Source organism: Lichenostomus cassidix, chromosome 1 (assembly GCF_008360975.1).
Source record: "Lichenostomus cassidix isolate B80296 chromosome 1, HeHo_3.0, whole genome shotgun sequence".
NCBI classification, from domain to species: domain Eukaryota; kingdom Metazoa; phylum Chordata; class Aves; order Passeriformes; family Meliphagidae; genus Lichenostomus; species Lichenostomus cassidix.
In genome coordinates, this window is record NC_139479.1 from 105026649 (window position 1) to 105049508 (window position 22860).

Here is a 22860-nt window from a genome sequence, read left to right on the forward strand (position 1 = left end):
AGCACTTGCCTAGCCTAAACTTCATACTCAGTATGCCTCTTTATTTTAGAAGCTGAGTTTAAAAGAAGACTCTGGTGACTACCAAAGTTGTTCGTGATTTTACTCATGCAGACCATATGGATTTCATTGCCTAGAAAACCTTTTCTATCCCTGAGTGAATACATTTCTGCTAAACTGATGTGCTAGAACTGTGTCTGGCAAGATCTATACTAAGTGTTTAGATCTGTCTTGCATGATCCACATTGGCATATGTATCCCAATGCTTTCTGAATTTCTATAAACTTACACCATATCTCCTCTTCCTAGTACTGTGTTATCCATCCCACTGGCATGAGCAATTAATGGATTCTGACCCTTGGGTTTGCATAACCATAACAAAAACATAAAAGTAGGTAACAACCCATCAGCTGGTGAACAGCAGAGCTGAGGAGAAAGACTTGCAGCTCTGGGATTGGAATGCCTGGTGTTTGGGGTTTATGTCACTTCCAGTCCAACACTCGCTCTGATCATGTGTTAACTTAATTTCCTATCTGTGACAAACCAGCTTAGCTCTGCTGATTTACAGGACACAACAGTTTACTCAGTTTGGGACTAAAAATGTGTAACATACCCATCTATATGTGGGTGTTCTAAATGAGGAATTAATGCAATAAAATTATTAAGAAGCTGAAAATCTCTTCAATTTTCGTTTGCAGAAAAGTTTTGAATTCAAGGTGAGCACTAAACTTTAGAAAAGGCTCCGAGCTAAGTTCCCTCTGTTGTTTCTATACAATGTCAGGAGCCCTTTTGGATGTTTAGGTTAAAGCCAAGAAAAAAATGTACATTCATCACCCTGAAGGCATCTGAGATAAGACAGAGAACTGTGAAGACCCAGTGTGTAGGCAATGCTCAGCTGCATTGAAGGTCAAAGACGAGATCTGGGTTAAAAAAAAAAAAAGTCAAATGATCTGCATATCGGGGGACAGACAACCCTATAGGAAACTGGTGCCTTGAAAGTCAGTCTGTCCCAGGTTTCTCCTGCTTTCCCTCAGGGTTTTATCTGTCTCTGCATTGTTAGTTTGTTCCCATGATTATCTCCTCTCCCAGCTGCCAAAAGAGTAGCTAAGGAGAAAAGGAGAAAATAACTCTTCTTCTTTTGCATCTCTCTTTCTCTGATTTCTTCCTCTCATTTTCTAAGTATTGTGGAGAAAGATTACTCTTTGATTTCCTGCAATAGTTCTTCCCTTAGTGTGAGGAATCTCTGTCTCTGCCCATATCCTGCCACAGCAGCTTTAGGACTGACTCCTGGTTAAAATCTCCGAGGTCATTCCCCAGACATGACAGAATATGGAGGGAAAAAGTGAATAAGGCCTATGTTTGCTTTAAGTTCCCATAATCCCTTAAAACGTTCCCCCATTAACCATTTGCCCCATTTTAGAAGCAAAGTTATATTTTTGATTAATCAAAGCATTTGAAGATGCTTTTTTGGGGTGCATGAATGATGAACTGTAGGGACTTGGACCCCCCCAAACTTCAGTATCAATTTAAGACCTATTGCACTTGCTTTTTAAAAAATTCAAGTTTAATGGCATTATTTTGAATTTTAGTGACTGTTACCTCTCGTCTTCATTATCATCAAGGCAGCATTGCTATAATTCTTTTTTGAGCTTCCAAAATAGTCTGATTATATCTGTATTCATTTGCTGCACTACATTATGCACACAAACAGGGAAATGCTGAGAGAACAGCATTATGGGGAAGCTCTCACAATTTTTCTGCAAAATCAGCAGAAATTAGTGTCCTTACAAAGTGCCTGTCTGCTGATGCACACAGCATGGGGAACAGACAGGAGGAATGAGAAGTCTGCATGCAGTTGCACAGCTGCAGCCTCAGGATCACAGAACTGGGTGGGAGAGCTCACACAGCTGGGCTGTTCCAGAAAGTCCAAGGAATTGCAGGCTGCTACTCCCAGGAATGTGATGGAGCAACAGGCACAAACTGAGATACAGGAAATTTTCCATAACATAAAGACAGCACTTGTCTAGCATGAGGAAAGGTTAGACATTGACAAAGCTTCTTAGAGAGGGTAGGAGAAGTTCATTTTTGGACATACTGCTGTCAGGGGATGGACCTCTGCAGCTTGCTCTGGGGACCTGTTCTGAGCAGGGAGTTAGACTGGAGAATCCCTAAAAATGCATTCCTGCCTCAGCTGGTCTGTGGGAGCTTGTGATTCTATGAGACATGGAAGAGGCAAATTTACAAGCAGGAGTAAATCTCACAGATGAGCACCTTAGAATTTTTCCCTCTCATTGAAGAAAAAGAAAAAAAAGTGAGAAATAAAAGCCAGAAAGCAAATAAGTTTCCCTGCGTGCTTCACAATATCTTTAATCCTTCTCCATGTCCTAAATTGACATTCATTCATTCCATTCATTCTGTAAGTGCTGGAAAATGGGGCTTGAAACAGAAGTACAGGTTGAGTGATATAGCATGAGCACTGCAAGAATTGTATCTTACCATAAAAAGTACCTTTACTTTCTGCATTTATTTTTCATACCTTTGTTCTTATTTACTCACATCTAGCAGGGCTCCCTTGATGGCTCGAAGCCTTTGTAGCATATTGGGAAGGACATAAAATATCAAGTAATGCAGTCTTTGGGCTAATACATTTTCAAAAATGTTTCATGCCTCATTTCTCACGTAAATTCTTAGGTTGCATTCAGCCTTCAACGTGCCATTCATATTCATGAAGAAAAGAGGCCAGTGTTCATTATTTTCCTGATAAGCTGTAGGCACTGTCAGGCTCTGTCCCACTGGGGACTGCAGTAATGCCCCAGGGAAAGTGTGTTCCCATGGTGTTCCTCTCCCGAGGCCACTGTGACCAAGAAATGGCTCATGGGCAGATGATGGAAATGTGAACAGTCTTGTCTTCTGAGGATCGTCCCATTTTCTCCTCATTGTTAATCCAGTTCAAACTCACACCCCTGGTGCTCAACATCCCGGGAAAAATGAGGTGAAAGAAGCAAGAACCTCTTTAGAGCTGCATCAGTGATGCTCCTCAGCTCGGGGGTTGCTGCTGAGGGATGTCTTCTCTGGCTTTCCTGCTCACTAATCAAGGAAAGCCAAGACCTAGGATGAGATCCAAGGATCCCATACTATAATGCTCAGCTCTGCCATGGTACCACTTACACTGGGATGTCTCCAAGACACTACTGAGCCCCAGATAACTGAGGAAATCAAGACAGCTCAATATCAAAATTATTTCAGGGGGTGTCGGCTGGTGTATGTCAGTCTTTTACTTTCATATCCACACAGTAGCAGGTTGAAAAGCTGCCAAGCTATCATCAATATTCAGTTACATGACCCTAATTATGCTTATTCATCTTATGTAAATTGTTTTTTTTTTTTTTAATTTACTTTTCTTACTATCTAGGTGATAAACTATGAGCAATGGATCCCACCACGAGTTCACAATCCAGGTGTGCCAGGCAACAGTGAAATGGTGAGTTGACATGAAAATTCTTCATTGTTTTTCTCCAGCAGCTGGGAAGAACAGGCTGTTTTAGTAGAATTTTCTGTGTAGTATGCTCCTTCTCTAAAACCTGAAAGATCTTTATCCATGTCCTTGTTATTAATCATGATATCTTTTTGTTTTTTGAAGAATACCTTATTATTTCTCTGCTATTAATCATGATATTTCTTTATCATTTATAGAATATTGTATTATTGCTCTGTGATTCCCAGGACAAAGTCTGCCTATAATCCTAGCCTGCTTAGTCTGACTCTGCAATCATTTTAAATTAGTTGGAGTACGAGACCAAAATAATGGGAATATTTAAAGGTCAGACATATATGGGCAGAAGCACATGAAATAAGTTTGGACAGTGCTTCTCTATACATTGGTTTACTGTGGATTCACTGATATTTTTTAATAGAAAATGTATCTAAATTTGGTTCATTTTACACAACTCTTTGAAACAGAGCAAGAAGTTGTCTATCATCATATACTATTTTAATATTTTATATGTGCAGGTTATTACTGAAACTTTCCAAGAGTTTTTATGCTACCATAACAATTAGCACTGTGGACACAGTAAGCATACACTAATTTTTGTCTTCTACTATTACTCTGAATTTAAGTGCATTGGTAATCATGATTAAATCATTCCACTTCTTTGGGAAAGGCAAAGCTGTTGAAGAAAAATCATAGAGATTAGACTGTGCCATGACTAAATTCTTTATGCTGAGAAGTGACATGCTGTGCAAGTGGTTTTATTGAAATTAATGCAGTTACACCCAGGAAGGAGAGTGCTCAACAGGGCTGAGATTGCTGGAATCTGACCAGCAGTGTTTTACACTTAGCTTCCAAATTGCTGTATTTCTGTCACCAGGTTAATCCTCGTAACATCTCACTGTGCAAAGATTTCTAAGGTATTTAAAATACTTTCGGATAAACTGGAAACAGTTTATCAGACACAATTTAGGTCTTTCTCCTGTAATGCATTTTAGAAGTGCATTTTTGAAATGTGTATTTTTTGTGCTTAAGTATTCCTGCACACTTCATGCAAATTATTTGCAACTAAAGGGCAGCCTGTGATTTATGTTTTTACACAATTCATTTTGATTTGTGAAGTGACATGATTTTTCATCACTAAAACCCATTAAGTAGGGAAAACAATAATATTCTTGGTTATTGGTCATATGGGAATTCTTTCCTTATAGATTGGGCTTATATATATGCTTACAGATTGGGCAAAAGCACAATTCTCCTGATTGTCTGGTTCCTACATCAAAGAATGTTCGGATAGGCAGATAAAATCTCAGATTTGAATGCTTAGGTAAGACAAAATAAAATTCCATAAATTTCAAAGCTGTCTCACCACCAGCTGATAGTGCATGAACTTTTTTCTCCATGAAAGGGTGTTTCTGCATTTATTATTTAAGCACTTATGACTTTTTCCTAGCAATAGGCTCTATGAAATCAGTGCTTTTAAGGAAAAGAGGATTAGAGTTTGCCATTAATGAAATTATCTGAATAGATTATCTTCCATTTATCTTGATGTCTCCATGATGGAAATCCCAGATCATAAATCAAAGTCATCATGTTGCTTTTGTGTCGTTACTTGTAAGTGAACAAATTATTATTGCTACATGAGATCTAATATGAGAGCAATATTAGCATTTTAAACCACTGTGATTTATTTTGCAAAGATATCTCCCAATGAGAGACTGAAAAATTACACCTCAGTTTCTCTCTTAGCTAAGGTAAAAATGCATTCTTTCTACCTTGAACTTAGAAGAAGAAACAAATCTACACAGAGATGAAGGGCAGAAAAAGCACAGCAGAGCAGGTGGTGCTGATGAGCTGATGTCCACTCTGTGTCCTACAGGAAGTCTACCTGTGTTCACATCGTCTCTGTTGGACACCAACCAGTAGCTGGAGCTCATCAGCTGAACTTTTGGAAAGTGCCTTTTCTTTTAATTTTTGTGGCACTTTGAGACTGAACTGCAGCTTGCAGGGATAACTCTGAAATTGATTTCAAAACTAAGACACCAATGAAGACATGACTTACAAGAGACACTGGAGACGTGAAAAGGCATCAACTCTCTGGCTTCCTGCTCTGTTCCTGTGGCTGATTCCCAATTTCCAGGACACAGCAGATTTCAAGGAATGTACCATGCTGCTGAGATGGAGGGTGTCTAAGCCCAAGTGATATCCACTGTGTGAATTTTGCACCATTGTGATTAAAAAAGGAGGACTCCTAAGGTCCTATCCTTAAGGAACAAAGTCTGCATAGGCTCCATCAGCATCACTGTGATTTATATCACCCATGAAGGAAGCCATGAGAGATTTATTTAGACACATAATAATAATAATAATAATAAAAATAAAAATAAAAATAATAATAATAATAATATAGTTTTATGTAACTAAGAGTATTTTATCATAATAGTGCCTGAAAGGATAAAACAGTTCCAGATTTTTTGTGTGTAATTAAGGCATGTGGGTATCTGTTTATTTCACTAGGTCCTGCTTGGTTCAGGACAGTTTCTAATATTGTGTTAGTTCATTGTTATTAAATGAGGAGGATATAGCAGATTCTGTAGGCTATTAAATCTTCATGCTGATTTATATCTGGAGAAGGATGATGTGGTTGTGCAAATATTTTCAAGGTTTTAAATCAAACATCTGAATATAGAGGGAAGCCATACAGTATTGTTCCAAAAAGTAGCCATTGGTGAGTTACAGCCTCACTAATTTGTAATTCCTCTTTTCTTTAGTTTTTCTCAATGAAAAGCAGATATCCTATACGAAACTGAGCATATGACTATGGAATAGAAGTTATTTGCTGTCAGAGTACGAAATTTATCTCTGAAGCTCACAGAGAGGTTCAGAGTCAGGCTGGAAGAGAACTTTAATGTTTCTGGAGTGATTTTCAAGATAGGAGCTGGTTTAACATAAATGATGTATGTGAGATTGGCTGCATGCTCACCAAGCTCCTGCCCTAGGACACTGTAGTACCTAAACCTGGAGTTTCCCAGTAGGACATTGCTGGTGTGTACCATAAGAGATTTGAATTGTCATTTACATTATTGTCATTTAATCCAGGACATGAAACAAGGTATTGAAAAAAGAAAGACACCAGTACTTCAGAACACTCTCCCATACACACTTAAATGCAGTAACTCTCCACATCTGGGATTTCTGCTGCACACTTCAAATGCTTCTAGATAATGCAGTGAATGCATATATTAAAATGCTTTCTGGAACAAATCTGGAATGAAGTATTCAATAATGCTGGGGTATCCCAGAAAAGTAGTAAGTGAACAGAAATAGGAACACTGGCCTAAGCTTGATGTCTCTTGTGAGTTGCCTTTTTATTTTTTTTTTTCACCTATTAGTCCAAAGCAAGGAGGAGCCTAACTTTCAAAGCATTGTGTCAATGATCAGTTCTTTGAATCTGACACTTTGTCATTCTCAAAATAAACACCATGTTACCCTTACATTTATTTGTAGGGTTTGAATAATTTTAATGTCTTCCTTTGTTTGGTTTTGTTTTTTTTTGTTTTTTTTTTAGGGTACAGAACCAGACAATAAAGCAGAGTCCAGGGGAACATTAAAGCGATTGCAGAAATTGGTCCGAACAAAGAAAACAACCACACAAAGCCTGGAAGACGTCAAGCACGTTCTGGTGCCCCTCAGTGAGTACAGCATCACATCAGCATTCTTTCCAACATTTGGCAAATGACACTGGATTGAACATAACTGTAAACAATCCTGTCCTGCTCTGTCATTCACCACCCACCATTTCCAACCCCCAGCTGAGATGTTACTGTGATACCACTCCAGCTCTGACTTCCTCATCCTGTGAAAACCTGTTTCCTGTCACACTAGCTGGAGTTTTGTAACAGTGCATCTCGCAAGTGGGGATTCTAAATAAATGGAATTGTATAACAGCAGGGCCCCCGTGCTGGGGACATTTTGGTTTTCCTAGTTTTGCAGCACATTTCAGGTCAGAAAGGCAAAAGTCACAAACAGGAAGATAACTTGCGATGTTAATCCATTAGTCTGTGAGTGCAGGAAGATCTGAGTTATGATAAGCAAGTTGATCTCTCATCACACCTGAGTGCCAAGGGCCATCAGACCCAGGAATTCTGAACTGATTCTGGCCTCAGCAGATTTTGTGGAGTCTCCTGTAGATCACTGCTCTGCCTGTGCAACAGTTCTTCCTCTGAACTTGTTTTGCCAACATGATTTTAACAGTGTGTGCATTTGTTGTACAATGCATTTGTTTACATGATTATTTATAAACCAGTATTAGCAAAATGAATTCAAACTATGTGATGAACTCCTGCTCCAGCCAAATCACTGCTTGGGCTGAAACATATGAGGAAATAGGGATTTCAGCAACCACTTTGTAACTACAATATACATACAAGAGGTGGGAAAGCAATAACCCTGAATGCTTCCTGAAGTTTTCCAGCTCAACTCCTGCTCTCTGCAACTATCAGCAACATGACACTTAGCAAATTTTCATGGGCAGAACTAGTAAAATTTTCCACACTTTTGAGAGAACAAGACAAATACAATAAATGGAGAATAAATCTCACTTTTGGCTCAGATGTCTGACCCAGTACAAAATCCTTTCCATCTCCCTAATTATCACAATTACTTGGTTTTGGTTTTGTTGGGAATTTTTTTTTGTTTGTTTGTGGGAGTTTTTTCCTGCTGTTTTTTTTAATGGGCTTATTTTATGGAGTCTTTGGCTTTTTCATTATATAGAGTGAAAAACAGCATTAAAAAAAAAGCATGCTCTTTTCTCTATGACTTGTAACATATTATAACATGTATTTGCACTTTTAAAGATACCTTAGAAGATGCCTATCTCTCTGAAGAGGATGAAGAAGCACTAACTTCCTGCATGAAGCTGTCAAAACCTCAGGAGAAAAAGACATGGAAAGACAGTGCAAGGAGAAAAGAAGGGACTGAGGCCAGGGCGGATTTTATTTCTGCGTCTCTGGGCCGCTCATACACTTCCAGACTTAATAACTTAGGAACTATTTCAATTCATTCCGAAACAGAATTTCACTTGTGGAGTGACTGGAAGCCATTTCCTGACAACCAGCTCTGTCCTTGTGACTTCTTAATTTCAAAAATAGAAGAATGGGAAAACTGTACTTGCTCTTCTCATCAGCCACATCTTACATATTCCCTAACTGATATGGATCTACAGTACTCCTGGGTAAGTGGAAGTGGTTTCTTTTGTGCTGATATGCATAAAAATTGGAAACTTTTTGCTCTGATTCAGCATTAAAGGGATGCTGTCATCTTCCGTGTGGTTATGAAATGCAATAAACCAAATTTAGATTTCAGGTAAATGGATGTGAATGCATTGTTCAGGCTAACACCAGGGGTTTGTATAGCCCTAGGTAGTTCATTTTTAACCATGCAGACATCAGCAGCATTGAGATGGAAGGCTTTAGGCTATTCTGTTTCTCATCAGCACACTCATGTTTTTTTGGATTTTTTCATCTGTACTATACTCATCCTTCCAGGCTTAGAAAACTTTCTGGAAGTCTGGGCTAAGTCAGTAAGGAACAGTGAAGACAATGGACTTGGAGCAGGCTCCTAGAGGTCACTGCAACACTAGTAAAGGACACTAGAGTTATTTAGGCAAATGTCAGATGTTGAAGAGGTATCTGTGTTTCTGTCTTCTTGGATCAGCTCAGCTGGTGGAGCCTATTTTTGTAATTACCTGTGTGGCAGCAAGAAGATTTTAGGGACAGAAAAAAGAAGCAGAGTTTAATCTTGGTCTGAAATTATCTTTCTGGATAGCTCTCTGGAGGAGGCTTTTGTAATTTAATTGCTGGTGCTTTTTTTTAAGGGCTATTTATAACTAGAGGAACAAAACCAAGCAAAAATTCTTTTTGGTGATATATACAAAATATGGACACTGCAACGAAGCTTTTCTCCCTCTCCTCACTGGGCACAGCAGGTCTTCTGGCTGTTGTGAGCACATGGAGGGTGACTGGATGAGTGAAATACATCAGGGAAGCAGTAAAAAGTAGCCACTTTTCCCTTTGTGCCTGTTCCCTCTACAGTGCTCCAGGGACAGAGCTGTGTCTCACTGTGAAATAAAGCCAGCTCCCAGGAAAGTGCACCTAAACCACAGGAGGTGAGATACCTGCAGAGACCTGCCAGCGGAGTGTTCAAATGTGAGCCTGAGCAACCCCAGCCCTAGATCAGAGAGAGTCCTGCTGAGAGCAGCATGGTCTGTAACGTGTGCCCATGTAGCATGAGAAAGGGAAGGGATGTGGGCTCTGTACAGCAGCCACATTTCTGAATTCATGGAGGTGGTAATTCAGCTCCTTTTCCATGGCACAGTAGCTGACACACCAGGCAGAACCTGAAACATGGGATTTATCTAGCTGCAGATTTCCCAGGGATTTGGCATAGTAAACAGAGTCTAAAACTTTGATTGATGGATAATCGGAAACAAAAGGAAAGGAAACGATCCCTGAAAAAGGCTGAGGGAGGTGCAGCACTGAAACCTTGGACAGCCTCAGTGTTACACACTCCCAGGGAGACATGCAGACAGACCTGGCAGAAATGAGCTGGGAGCACTGAACAAAGACTGTGCTCTGTCAGGTGAGTCCCCCTGCCTGCCAGGAAATAGGAGTCTCTGCAGAAAGGGAATTGTGTCAGGGGTGCTGGGCTCCATCATATGCCTGTCTCCTTCATGCAAGCAGCTTTCAGCATCCCAAGCAAAGGCTGAAGTCCCAGGTCAAAACAGAAATAAGAGGAGTCAGTCAGATTTATGAGAGTGGAAGTGTCAATTCAAATAATTTTATTTCATTTTGTCACAAACAGGCTGTTAACGTTCCCTACCCTGGTGAGATTTGTCCTACCCATGTTACTATTAAGTGCCAGCAAGGGGTTTAGTGGTTTTTTTTGTTTTCTGAATTGTTTATTTTGCCATCTGCCTTCCTGGCGGGCTCTCTGACTTTAATGTATCTCTGTGGGCTTAGTGTCTTTAGATTTAGATTACAGCCAATGGCAAGACGTCTCATTCTTTGCATTTGCATCCTACCAACTGGCTCAATTGAAGATTACAGAGGCTGGATTTTCAGTTTTGCTGTTTAAGGATCAAAAAGCGGACACTGGTGGCTTTGCTATGAGAGGATCAGACATAGGGGATGGTGCAGATGTTCTTTCTGATGTTGGTTTACTTATTAGAGTAAAAACAATATATTCCATAATACTCTTCCTCATTCTGTGAGAAAGAAGGTATGGTTTACTTTTATTGGCAACAAGCAAGTTGTGGAGGAGATAGCTGGGGGTGAATTACCAAAATGCTTGTTGGTATTTCCCAAATTGAGGCTAAACTGATAGATGCAAGATGAAGATCCAAGACTGTGCTATTCCATCAGCAAGCTGCTGCTGATCTGGCTTGGGGGACACACAAATATCTAGGTTGGACAAATATTATTCAGACACATCTCAGTAACACACGCAAAGCTGATTGAGCCTGGCCTTTATTAAAGCTGAAATGGCAGACAGTAAATTAAGCAGTGCTCTCCTGTAATCACAAGGAAAGACATGGATCTCTTCATCACAGATTGCTGTTTAGAGAGACAAAATATGAATAATCCTAATTCCCTTCCTCTGATTTCTTCCTTTGACTCCTTTCTTTTTCTTCCTTTCTTCCCCCTCAGCACTTTACACAGCCTCCCCTATGGTGCTTCACATTGCCATTTTTTATTACCTGAACCAATAAAAAGGCTAACAGAGGTCATTTAGGCTATGTGAGAACTCCAAAAACCATATCCATTTTCAGCTCCAACAGGCTTCTCCAGCTCCTCTTCCTCTAGCCTCCCCCAGTTAAGCACACAATAACCACCTGCATTAGCTGGACTGCCTCTGGCACAAGGATATTGCAGAAAACTCACATTTCTCCCATCCTGCCATGGTGCCACCATTAGATTCTTTGTGTAGAGTTAACTTAGCCACAGGTCTTTTTATATATATTTTTTTTTTACATTCAGCTTTTTAAAATATAATTAGTGGTTGGTCAAAATTTTGCTGAGGGCAACATAGAGCATTGTTTTTTTTGGTGTGTCAGGCTTGCCATGTGAAATTATTGTTACTGGCATTCTTTCCAGAGAGACATAATTTATAAATAGTTCTTCCTTAGAAAGTGGAAGAATATATTTAAAAAAAAATACAGAATACTTGAGGGGGAAAAAAAAGTATTCCTGTATGCTTGGATAAAGCAACTACTACGCTGCAGGTTTTTCTATTACCACAAAGTATATCGGGGAGATCTGGGCTGATGTTTGTGATGTCATGAATCAGCTGAAAAGCAGGCAGGGGATGGAAGAAAAGATTGTCCAGACACCACTTTAACCACCACTTGACCCCAATGGGAAAGGTTATTGGGTTTTTATGCTTCTTTCTATTCCTCAGGCTTAGCCCTGCAGAAAACTGTCTGCTGAAAACAGTTAAGCTGTCTGTCTCAGACTATTTTTTTCTCTTTTTCTTAGTGTTTACTAAAAGCTGCCCTTCTGTTACTTGTATGCTAAGACCCTCACTACCCCAACAAAGTAGTATACTTAGATGTGCTGTGTCCATATGACTTTTATACAAGCTATTTAAGACTTCTGTTTTTTTTTTTCTCAATCTGTGCAATTCCATAAGACTTTTGCAACCTCATAAGGCAGGGAAAATCTACAGTCAGAGGTTGTAAACGACAGGAGCTTGCTAGGCTTGAATGGATGTGAAAGAAGCACAGTGAGGTCACAGCTGAGGGGTCCTCTTCCCAAAAGGGTTCCCAGACTATCTTGGACAGACTGAGACAAAGAGAAAAAAAGCAGATGAGTCCCTTTCCCTCAATCCTTCACCATGCTACGTTACTGGCTGACCCACCTAGTCTCCCAAAATCTGTGAAATATGGAAGATGTGTTTGTAGAATCACACAGGCCTCCTTTACAGGAAAGAGAGAGGAGACAGCAACCCCTGTTGCAGACAAATTAGCAGAGAGTTACTGGAAGTGGGTTTCTCTTCTTCACACCTCTCAGCAGCATGGTTAAGTTGTACAGAAAAAGGATTTAGTCATTGATACCATAAGAATATTTTCTGTTGCAACCTGTGTTTGACATTCATTGAGAATGAGATATGAGGGACATTTCCCAAGACTAAAAAGACTTGGGATTTTGATGAGGAGAAAGAAAAAATCTAAAAGTACTGCAGAGGAAGATACATTTTGTCTCGCATTTTCAGGTTTAGAGGAGACTAGAATGCATCAAAAGATTAGTTTCTATCTGATATGAATGTATTACACTGTGGTGGAATGAGCAGTAAGTTTGGGAAAACTGAAAAAGACTTTATGCCAATGTCTGTGTTCATTCTCTCTGTATTCCCCTCAGAAAATGCTATGGTCTTGTCATGATTAGGTTTGCCCTGCTGCTAATGGCCATGGTTCTCTGCCATTTCAGTGACCTTGGGGCTTTTTCCTTTCCTCCTGGTCTGCTTGCTTCCGAGTCCGATAAGCCATTTCTCAGCATCTCCCTTTGACCTATAGCAGATTTTTCTAGTTTGACACTCATTTTTTTGTTGAAGAAACACTCTAATTGCCAACCCTGGTTTTGGACATTTTCTTACCCTACCTTACACATTGTACATAATAGGTTCTGCTTCCTGGTTACCCCAGGACAACCTTGCTTCCTTGCTGTGGCTGCTCTTACCCTTCCCTCTGCACCTCCCCTGCTGCTCCTGATCATCTTGGTTCTCAAAAACGTTCTGCATATTGCCTGGAGGTTTATGCAGGCGTTGGGTGTCTGTGGTACCAGCTTAGTGGAGTGGGGAGGAAGGGGACGACAGCCAGTAATGAACAAACAGGACAGAGTGTTCTCTAGCAAAATGTGCTCCAAAGCTGAAAGCTGTATTTGCACTGCCCAGAGAATTGCTGTGGGAAGATTTCTGCTCCATTTCAGCCAGCAGTTTCTGCTGCACACCAGAACGCTGTGGGCTTTAATGGACTTTCTGACTGCTCAATTTTCTTAAGCAATTTGACTGTTTTCTGCAGTTTTTCCTTTCTTCGGCTAATGTCTTTCTGTTGAGAGACACCTGAACATGCCTTAGAAGAGCTTTCTCAATTGCATTTTGAATCCTCATTTGGCACAAATATAGCACTGAAAAGAATGCCTGGAAATCCCCAAATTGCTTTTCTGAGACACCAATTTTCAACAGCTCCGGTCACTCTGGCTGCTTCACTGTCAGTAATAAGTGGTCCTTTTAAAAGCTATAGCTCTTGTTCCTGTTTCAGTGACAAGGTAGGAAGCCAGATCCTCACCAAGTATAAATCTATTTTCTACGGGTGTTAGAGAGTCCTGCTCAGCTGTAGCCAAGCTGAGGCCCAAAGTCATTGCCCAGGGAAGAGATAAAGGGCAGCTGAAAGGCAGTAAACAAAAACAATCAAGACCATGATATGTGTGTTCAGGTGACAAGCTGTGGCAGAGACATGAAAACAAGATTTGTTTTCTGAGATATGAAATTGTCCCCAGCTGCTCCTCTTTCATCTTGTCATATCTTCATTTTACAAAGCCCCTGTTGCTTTTTATAACATTCTAGCTAATTCTAATTAATTTCAGCTGTTACCCTGCTCTCCCCATCCCTCCACCAGCTCAGCCCTTCTCCCTCTGCATTCAGCACTTCTCTTGCAAGGTAAAGAGAGCTAGAAACACCCCCATGCTCCCCAGACTGCAGACATCAGATATACAGGAACTGACAGACAAAAAGGAACAGTGCTGCAAAGGCACTCACTTTTTCCCAGTTCAAACCCTGTTCCAGAACCTTGTGAAAACTGATTTTGAATTTTAAGACTTATGAGTGGGTAAGGATTGAGATATATTTATGCAAGTCTGTTGTTGTAAAGTGCTGGTGACATTTGAATGGCTTTGTTTTTTTTTAACTGGTGAAAAGCCAAGAGCCATGAATAAATATTCAGGGTTTAGTTTTCCTAAAAATACCAAGAAAAATACAGACTCAGCCAAAAAGACACAAATGCTAGTGAACTTAGAAACACTAATTTTCTTGATGCTTCAGAATCTGCAGAGTTTTACTTTGTCTCTTCACAGGGACCTTTATTCAAGAAACAATTACAGCAATAAGTTGGAAAATATTATAGGGCTTGCTTCAGTTAAATACAGAAAGTGAGAGAAAATCACCTTTTAAAGTGCAAGGCTTCATCTCTCAAGTTTTGTGCTGGGAAGAGAGGAGCCTGGAAGGGTGTCCATCCTCTCTAGAGCTGAACCATGGCACTGTGCTGATAGCAAATATCTGCCACTACCATTCTGCTTCCTACAGTGATTTTTGCTATTTCCTGCATAGTAATGTGAAAAATTTTGTGTCCTCATCTGTGATGACTTTGACCATGCTGCCTCAAAGCAGGTTTTAAAAAATGTGAAAAATCTGATGCTGTTATTCTTCACTATGGTAACTCTTGTCCTATTTTTTATTTTTAATAACTTACTAGAATTTTCATAGCTATATAGGGAATGATGTCATGTTTTCCATTAATCTTAGAGGCATATATACCTAACTCTAACAAAAAGCTTCTCAAACTTTTTCTACCACAAACTTCTGGGCTGTTTGGTGAAGTTGGATTGCTAGTACTCGCTAGTACGTATGAGGTGGAATGATAATGAAGTGAATTTATTTTCACTAAAGATGTTTTAGAATACCACAGCATTTTTAATATCGTTGCAGCTAACTGCAGAAGAATATTACAATTCACCTCAGCAGATTTCATGGGTTTGCTTCTGACACAGCTTCTAGGTCCTGCAGAGCTAGAGCTAGAGACAGAAATGAAAGATTTTGGATTACTGTCATGAATGTAGTAAGAAGGGGAATATAATTGTGTAAAGTGTGGAAAAAACTGTGCATTTTGTAGACTTATTCTTTGTAAATGGCCTATGAATTCTCAATAGAATGAGAGGAATGCTACCTGCTTCAAGAAACATGATTAAGAGTCAAAATATAATTAAGCTAAGTGATGTTGTTGGTAACAAAGTGTCTGATGAAAGGATGACTTCCTGTTAGCCTTCTTTAGAATTGCCAAAATGATGCACTTTTGCAAACTGAAGGAAATAGATTGCATTGCCTGTCTGTTGCTTTCTACACCTACTCTGTGTAAGTATCATCCTTATGTGGATCTGCTGTCAGTCCAGTATAAAAGGCATTTTTGTTGTTGTTTTTTTAATTAAAAAAACCAATTTATAAAGGCTATCATTTCTTCCCATACACCATACAAAGCAAAAAACAAGTACACATTGCTCTGCTTGATCAGTGCTCCTGCTGAATGAATCAGCTAACGCAGGCTGTGTTTTCCTGCTGTGCTGTGCTAATGCATTAGCTCCTGATGCTGGCAGGGACATCTTGACCAATGAAGCCACCAGGTGCTTTGGGATCTGCCTGTCCAAGTCTGCAACTTTTAAAGTGCAATTTATCTCCTCACACAAAGTAATGCAGGTTTACTTCTGCGTAGATCCACTTTTGAAACATATTTTTTTCTAGATCTTGTGCTTGTTGAGTTGGTGACGAACTTCCCATTTGTAACCAAAGTGTTTAATCTTGCTGTGCTTGAGTTAGCTCAGAGCACCTTTGTGTGTGCTCATCTTCATTCAGGAGAACGAGCCAGCTTAGCTTCAGACTTCCTCAGGGTCCTTAATGAAGCAGAAATTAAAGTTCTACCCACGTGGCTAATTAGGCAAGGATTCTGAGGCTTTGGTAAGGAAGCCACGACTGAAGATGACTCAAGGATATTCACTGATCTTAAATTACAAGGGTACCTAAGTGGTGGCTAGCAGTGCACACCACAGTGCCTGATACTCCTTGTCTTCTCTAGCTGATTCAAATGGCTCTTCCTTTGGAGACATCAATTTTCTGGAAGTTCTGAGCTGCCTCAGAACCTGGTTATGTTTGCATGGATTTTTTTGTGAGTGTAGATTAAGTTTTTTATTCTCTTTAGTAAGTCACTTTTGTATGCTTTAAAGTGCTCCCTAAAGCCTATTAGTGAAATAAGCCTTTCATAAATCAGAAGAAATTAGTTCTGTTTTCATCTCCCTCACACAGAAGTGAAGACAAAATCACACAGTATCAGTGCTCAGCAATGGCACAAATGGAGAGTGAGGATTTTCAGTGCCAGAAAGGTACTAAGGTTTCCAGGGCTGCAGCATTATTACAATGAATATGTTTCAAAGTCTTTTAAAAGAAGTACTTCTGTTGTGACATTCTCCAAAAGCAGGGCAAGTCTTGCATAATCCCAAACTTGTTTTTATAAACTGAAAATTTAATGTGAAAACTGTGTGTTCATCCAGCTTTGAAAAAATACTTGTGGGTGAAATGAACAAGAATAGGGTCTGAAAAATAAGATTGGAAATAAAACAATGAATACATAGTGGACCTATAATTCTGGTATTTAAATACTGTCAGGTATATGTGCAGATCATTAGAAGACAAAGACCAGGGCTTTTCAGAAAGAGTTGGACAGTGATTTGTATCTGAGTATTCTCTTTTGTTTTGAAAGGAATTCACATACGGTAATGAAACTTCTGGACCATTTTTCTGTAGACATTTACTTGATTGAAGAAGTTCACCTTCCCTAACACATAAGGAAAGCAATTTGGAAACTTGAACATAAAAAAATTCTTGCTGGAAGTGCTTACACTCCAATCCATTTGACGAAATCTGGCTGAATAATTTTTGCAAAAGGATCGAATTAATTAGGTTAAATGACATGAAAATTCTTGTTCACTTCTGCTTACAACTTATCTTTGATAGCATAGCACAAGAAATGATGACAAACTGTGTGGGAAGTAGGAAAATCAAGAGTTCAGATAGTTAAAGATCATGAGACAGAAACTTTTGCAGTTATGTTGAGGGTTTCTAATTTTAGTTCTAGGTTGTGTAAGTGTTTCAATACCTAGATTTCCTTCGGCAAATTTATGCTTCAACATAATTCCCCTAAAAATTACGGCAGGATAGTATTCAGATTTTCCAGTCAGAAAGACTTGAAATCCAGCTCCCCAAACTTTGCTTTCAGTTATATTTGCTGACATTGTCTGCACCTTTAACCACAGGGTCACACCCTGAGAATTACATGCAGTCAATGATCAATTGCAAACTAAGTAACTTCTAACACAATTTCTTAGTGCTTCCCTGAATTAGATTGACAAAATAAATTCTTATTCCAGTTCTTCATAGCAGCACAGCTTCTTTAAACACATGAATCATGATCCAGTGATTAAGGATGTAGATAATGCAGATTCAATTCCCTGTGCTATTACAGACCTCTTGTGCAAAATTAGACAAAATCACTTCACTGTCTGCCTCAGGCTTCATTTGCAAAATGGGGATAGTGTGTTACTGCACACATCAGATGGTTCTTGCATGAGCAAGGATACACATTCCAACTTGTGCACCAGAAGGGCAGCAGTTCAAAGTTTGTTTGCAGGCTCTGACACTTCCATTCAGATGCATCGTTTGCACTAAAATAGACAGACATTCAGTAGAGAAAATGCATCATGAAACACACGTGAATGGGGGTGAGATTTAGCTGTCACAGACAGCAATAATTCTGCCTTCCCTTGCCTTCAAAACTTTGTTTTCTTCATCTAAGGAGTTTGGGTGTGTATGGTCCAAAAAGGTGTTGATTTTTAAGGGTTTTGGTATTATTCTTTGCACTTACAGGGGCATTTGAACCCAAAGATATTTCAAATATTCTTATGAACTTTCCCCTCACAAACTACAGGAACTACTTCTTCCACCAGTTTGTGCATATATTAAAAAAACCCAAAAAACCAAAAAACCACTTTGTTGTAAACTAGGAGGCCTAAATCCAGCTTTCAGAGTTTTGCTGCTCCTGGAGTGAGGCTCCTCTCCAGTTTGCTGTCTGTAGCTCAGCAGAACTTTTAGCAGATCATGGAGCTGTTTGAGGGGAAAGTTTTGCTCCCTCTTGATCAGCCTCTGCTTTCTGTGGGAGCAGTAAGGCAAAGGAGACAGAAACCACACACAGTAATACATGTGATAGAAGAAAAAGGGATCATGTAGATGAGAATAGATGGTAAAAAAGCATTCTCTAGAGAAGAGGTATGCAAGGTGAGTCAAAAGCTCATACACTTAGTGGGAAGTGAGGAGGGAAGGAGTGTAATAATAGAATGAAAAAAGGTAAAGATCAGTGGAAGAAATATGGAAGAAAAGTGAGATGTTTGTGAAGAGGCAAAGCATTAATCTCTTTCTACAGAGCACAGTTCTGGAGACAGCCTTCCATTTCCATTCCCTTGTCTCCCCAAAGACAAGTTACTGACACATAAGTAATTACCTTAAACATACTGAGCACTGAGACTGTCCCTGTGAGTGCTTTTAGCCTAGAGCCCGAGATAAAGCATGTTATCTTAAACCCTTAATGAAAGAAATTTATGGGACTGTGCTTCACTTCATCTTGTTGATGGGCTAAGAGCAAGTCCCCACCCTGTCAGTGAGGCTCAGCTGAGCTGGGGCAGCTTAGTCACTTGTGACCATTCAGCCACAGCCTGAAGCTGTGAGTCCCATGAAATCCTGAGTGAGGCAAGTGGGGCACTAGCCATGACCAGCACAGGGTGCAGCAACCACCCTGACAGTCCTCGCTGCCAAAATCCAGCAGGAAAAGCATCTCCTCTTCTTTGCTGGGGAGCTCAGCATGGCTGGAGCTTGGCCACCCTCCCTCACCCCTGCCCTAGGGCATGTGGCTGACAGATCCAGGTAACCACCAAACCTGCCAGACATGGAGAGAGCATGAGCCAGGCCTCCCTGCACTGAGGTTCAGATTGGAAGTGAGAGAAAATCAGCCCCTCAAGGCTCATTCCTAGTGTGTGTGATTTGGCAGCTCTGCTGGTGGAGCTAGTTTGACCCACGTTTTGAAGACATTGCCACTAATGTTAGCACCTGAACTGAGTTTTGTTGCAGTGAGCCCATGGGTCTGGTACAGAGTGTGGAGAGGAAAGGAGAGGAGAGGTAAGATTAGGTTGTAAATGATCACCTTTCCTTGGTGATGAAGACTCTTTCTTTTCTGCTGGCTATCAATAAGGCTACATGGGTAGAAATAGATTTTAAAAACCAATTACAAATAAAGCCATCTTGTCCCTCTCTGTAACTTCAAATTACAACTTTCACCCACTTTAAACCATGTTAAAGGAGAAAGGAAGAACAACATTTTCCTCTAGAATCAGTGTGAAATCCAAGCCCTGCAAGTGAATGTGCAGTGTGCTGTATGTTATTCCTTTTCCTGTTAGCCTTTGCACAGCAGTCCTAATGCTGTGACAGCACAGCAATGTGACACCCTGACACCAGTGAAGAAATTCAGCAGGAGATGTTTACTGGTGCAAGATGGTTCAAACTGCAGAGTTTTCTGACAGCAGGCTGGCATTAGAGTTAATCAGAATTTACTTCTGTTGATCTTGATTCTAATCAGAGATAGGCTGGCAGACATCATGTACATTCCTGGAAAAAATCCCCTGCTGCACTGTCAGTGCTCCTGTGTTAAGCTGGTTTTCTAAATACCAAATGAAGCATGTCATGTTTTGTGTATGAGATTAAAACACAGAGCCGAAATTTATTTTTATATCAGTTCCCTTTATTGAAAATCTCATATCTGAGCTTTTTAAATAGCCGTACAAGGCAACCATCACTATTTATCTGTAAATGCTTTTCTGGGAGGCTGAGCTTCAGCTGGATGACTATAAAACAAGTCATACAAGCCTGCAAATTCTTGGGATAAAATGCCCTTGTAGCTGATTAGTAATCTCAGCGTTCACTAACAGAATCCATTGAGATGTTCTAGGTATGAACACTGCAGTGTAGCCTTGATTTTAACATTCACTCCGAGAAGCAGTGTGGCTGTTCCCCTGCACGTCTGAGCTCCCAGCAGCAGCATCCTGCCAGTTACTTTCTGTCGTTCATCACAGACTGTAAAGTGTACTCTGCTTACAAAAAGCTGTACAGGAAAACCACCAGTGACGCACATTTCTGTAGGAAATTACTACACAGATGCTGGATAAGGCTGTGGCTGTGTTTTACAAGACACCAACCTTGCTGACTGAGTTTTCTCACCAGGAATACCTAGAAGATATAGATGCAACTTTGGCTCTTATTCTTCACGCTAATAAGAAAGGGATTTGTTCAATAGGTGAAAGCCAATCTCCTTGAGAATCCTTATGTCACAGTAGTATAGATTTTTATTAGTGTTAGTTCTAACCTGACATAGTGTAGGTATGACTGATCTGTTCGTCTACTGCTAATGCAAGAGAATGTGTTGGGATCAAAGCTTGAGATAAGTTCCTGGTACTTCAATTTCCCTTCAGGCCAGGTGGTGTTGGGAACATGCCAAGGACACAGTCTGAGGGCCTGGCGATGAGACACTTTTTCTTACTCACAGAGTAGCAGCCACTCTTTTGGACCAGACACCTCTTTAAACTCTGGTGGTGGTGTTCTATTGCCTGTCCCTGCCATATTTCTTCTTTACTCCATTGACCTTAAAGCAAAGGATTAGTGTAGAAGAAGGAAGAATCATAATAACATTTTTTTTCAGGAAGAGAAGGAAGCCCAATAGTCTGTCAAGCCAAAATCACATTTCCTGGGACCTGCATGATGAGGGTATTCCTGCTGCTCTGTACCGTGATGGTTGCTTAAACAAGCTTGGACTCACACTCTTTGTGATGCCTCATGCCTTTTCATTGAATGTATGTAATTAAAAATCCACTCAATGTAAATTATTTAGCAAAAATTGAGTTTTTGCAGCCCAATTCAGGTGTTAGTTATTCATTTTTCTGCATAGCTGCTTTCTGCAGGTTTCATAAATGCTATACTTTATATGGAATAGGAGTCTTCTTGATGTAGGGCCAACACACTGCCAAATCAAAAGTGTAAGCCTAATATATTCTTCAATCATGTTCTGTCTCTCTGAGATTTTGATTTTCTGTACCTTCTCCATTTTCTATTCCTGATGACAAAAGCCATGGGAGCCTATTCAATGGGAAATCAACCACCTTGTTGCAAGAAGTCCCTAAGTATTTTGGACCAATTTTCAATTCTAAATTCTGGATGGTGAGCTTGCAGAGAGTATGGACGTCTTAAAGATGGGACTTTAGGTATCCAGTTCCATTTCCTAGCATCCCAGTGGAAAATCACAGCCTCAGTCTTTGGAGTTAAAGTGTTAAAGTGAGTGTGTTGTTTAAATAGTTACAAACAGAGCCCAGACTGCAACCTCTGTCTTCTCTCATGGGTTGTTGTCAGGGGAGGGAGGCCTTGACTTCACTATTCCACACTTGCTCCTTTTAGTTTTTGAAGGGTCTTTGCTGTGGTAGTTTTTGGGGAGGGCTCTACTGAGGATTAGCAGTGACTGTGACTGTGGCTGGCCCTTGCTCAAATCAGACCAGGAGAGGGAAGTATCTAGCTAAATTCTGGCCCATAATTAATACATTTGAGGAAATTGTGTTCTGCTCACGAACATTCCTTGAGGAAATAAAGATTAAATTTGTTGAGTAAATTATTCACTGCAAATTATTCACTCAGCTTCACTTGCTATTCTGAGATTTCTGCAATATCTAAGCGAGTTAGATGGTACAGGGAGAGGCATGGCCATAAAATCACAGGCTGAAGGCAGGATTCCTTTCTTGTACAGAATATGTCTTCTTTTAATTAAAATAAACAGCCTAAGACACTCTGGGCTTGTTAGCATTAGGGACAGCAATGTACAGACCCAAGGTATCTTTGAGCCTCCTGTTAAACTTGGACCACATTTGTCTGATGGACAATGAAAAACGAGTTGCTAATACAGAGAAAGTCTCATTTCATTTGCTTTTTGACAGCTGGCCAGTGTGCTAAACCCTTCAATCTACTTCACACCCTGCTTTCTAGCTTTATCAGAATAATCAAGTATTGAAAGGATGAGTTTACACTTGCAGTTTAGTCTGGAAGTGATCTCTCCTCTCTGGGAAGGTAACTGGATGGGGCCCCTGAGGGAATATGATACCATGTGGGAGGGAGGCACATAAAGCCCTTGAATATCCAGGACCATTCATCACAGGTCATTCATTAAAACCGAGTAATGATAATAATAAGCTATAAGGTATGTTGCCTTTTATAAATGTAATGACAGTGGGAATCATTCTCATGGGGTCATCTTAATTATTTTTAAGTGGATAGCCTTTTTACCCATAAGACTTTCCAGATAAAAGAGTGACATTGCCTGGTTGTTTCAGGAGAGAGGAGTCAGTCCAAGCCCCATAAAATTGGCCTGAAAAACTTCTATTGATTTCACTGGCGTTTGGATCAGAGTCAAAGTCCAG

At 40.1% G+C, this 22860-nt stretch overlaps 1 protein-coding gene across 1 annotated transcript in view; it reads left to right on the top strand.

Annotated features, from left to right (window-relative positions):
• SAMSN1 (SAM domain, SH3 domain and nuclear localization signals 1) overlaps positions 1 to 22860 on the top strand; it is an 83135-nt gene that overhangs the window by 24182 nt on the left and 36093 nt on the right. Inside the window, exons 8-10 of the mRNA XM_085075007.1 lie at positions 3410 to 3478; positions 7056 to 7179; positions 8344 to 8720. Of these exons, the coding sequence (XP_084931133.1) occupies positions 3410 to 3478; positions 7056 to 7179; positions 8344 to 8720 (570 nt within the window). The remainder of the gene's footprint in view (positions 1 to 3409; positions 3479 to 7055; positions 7180 to 8343; positions 8721 to 22860) is intronic.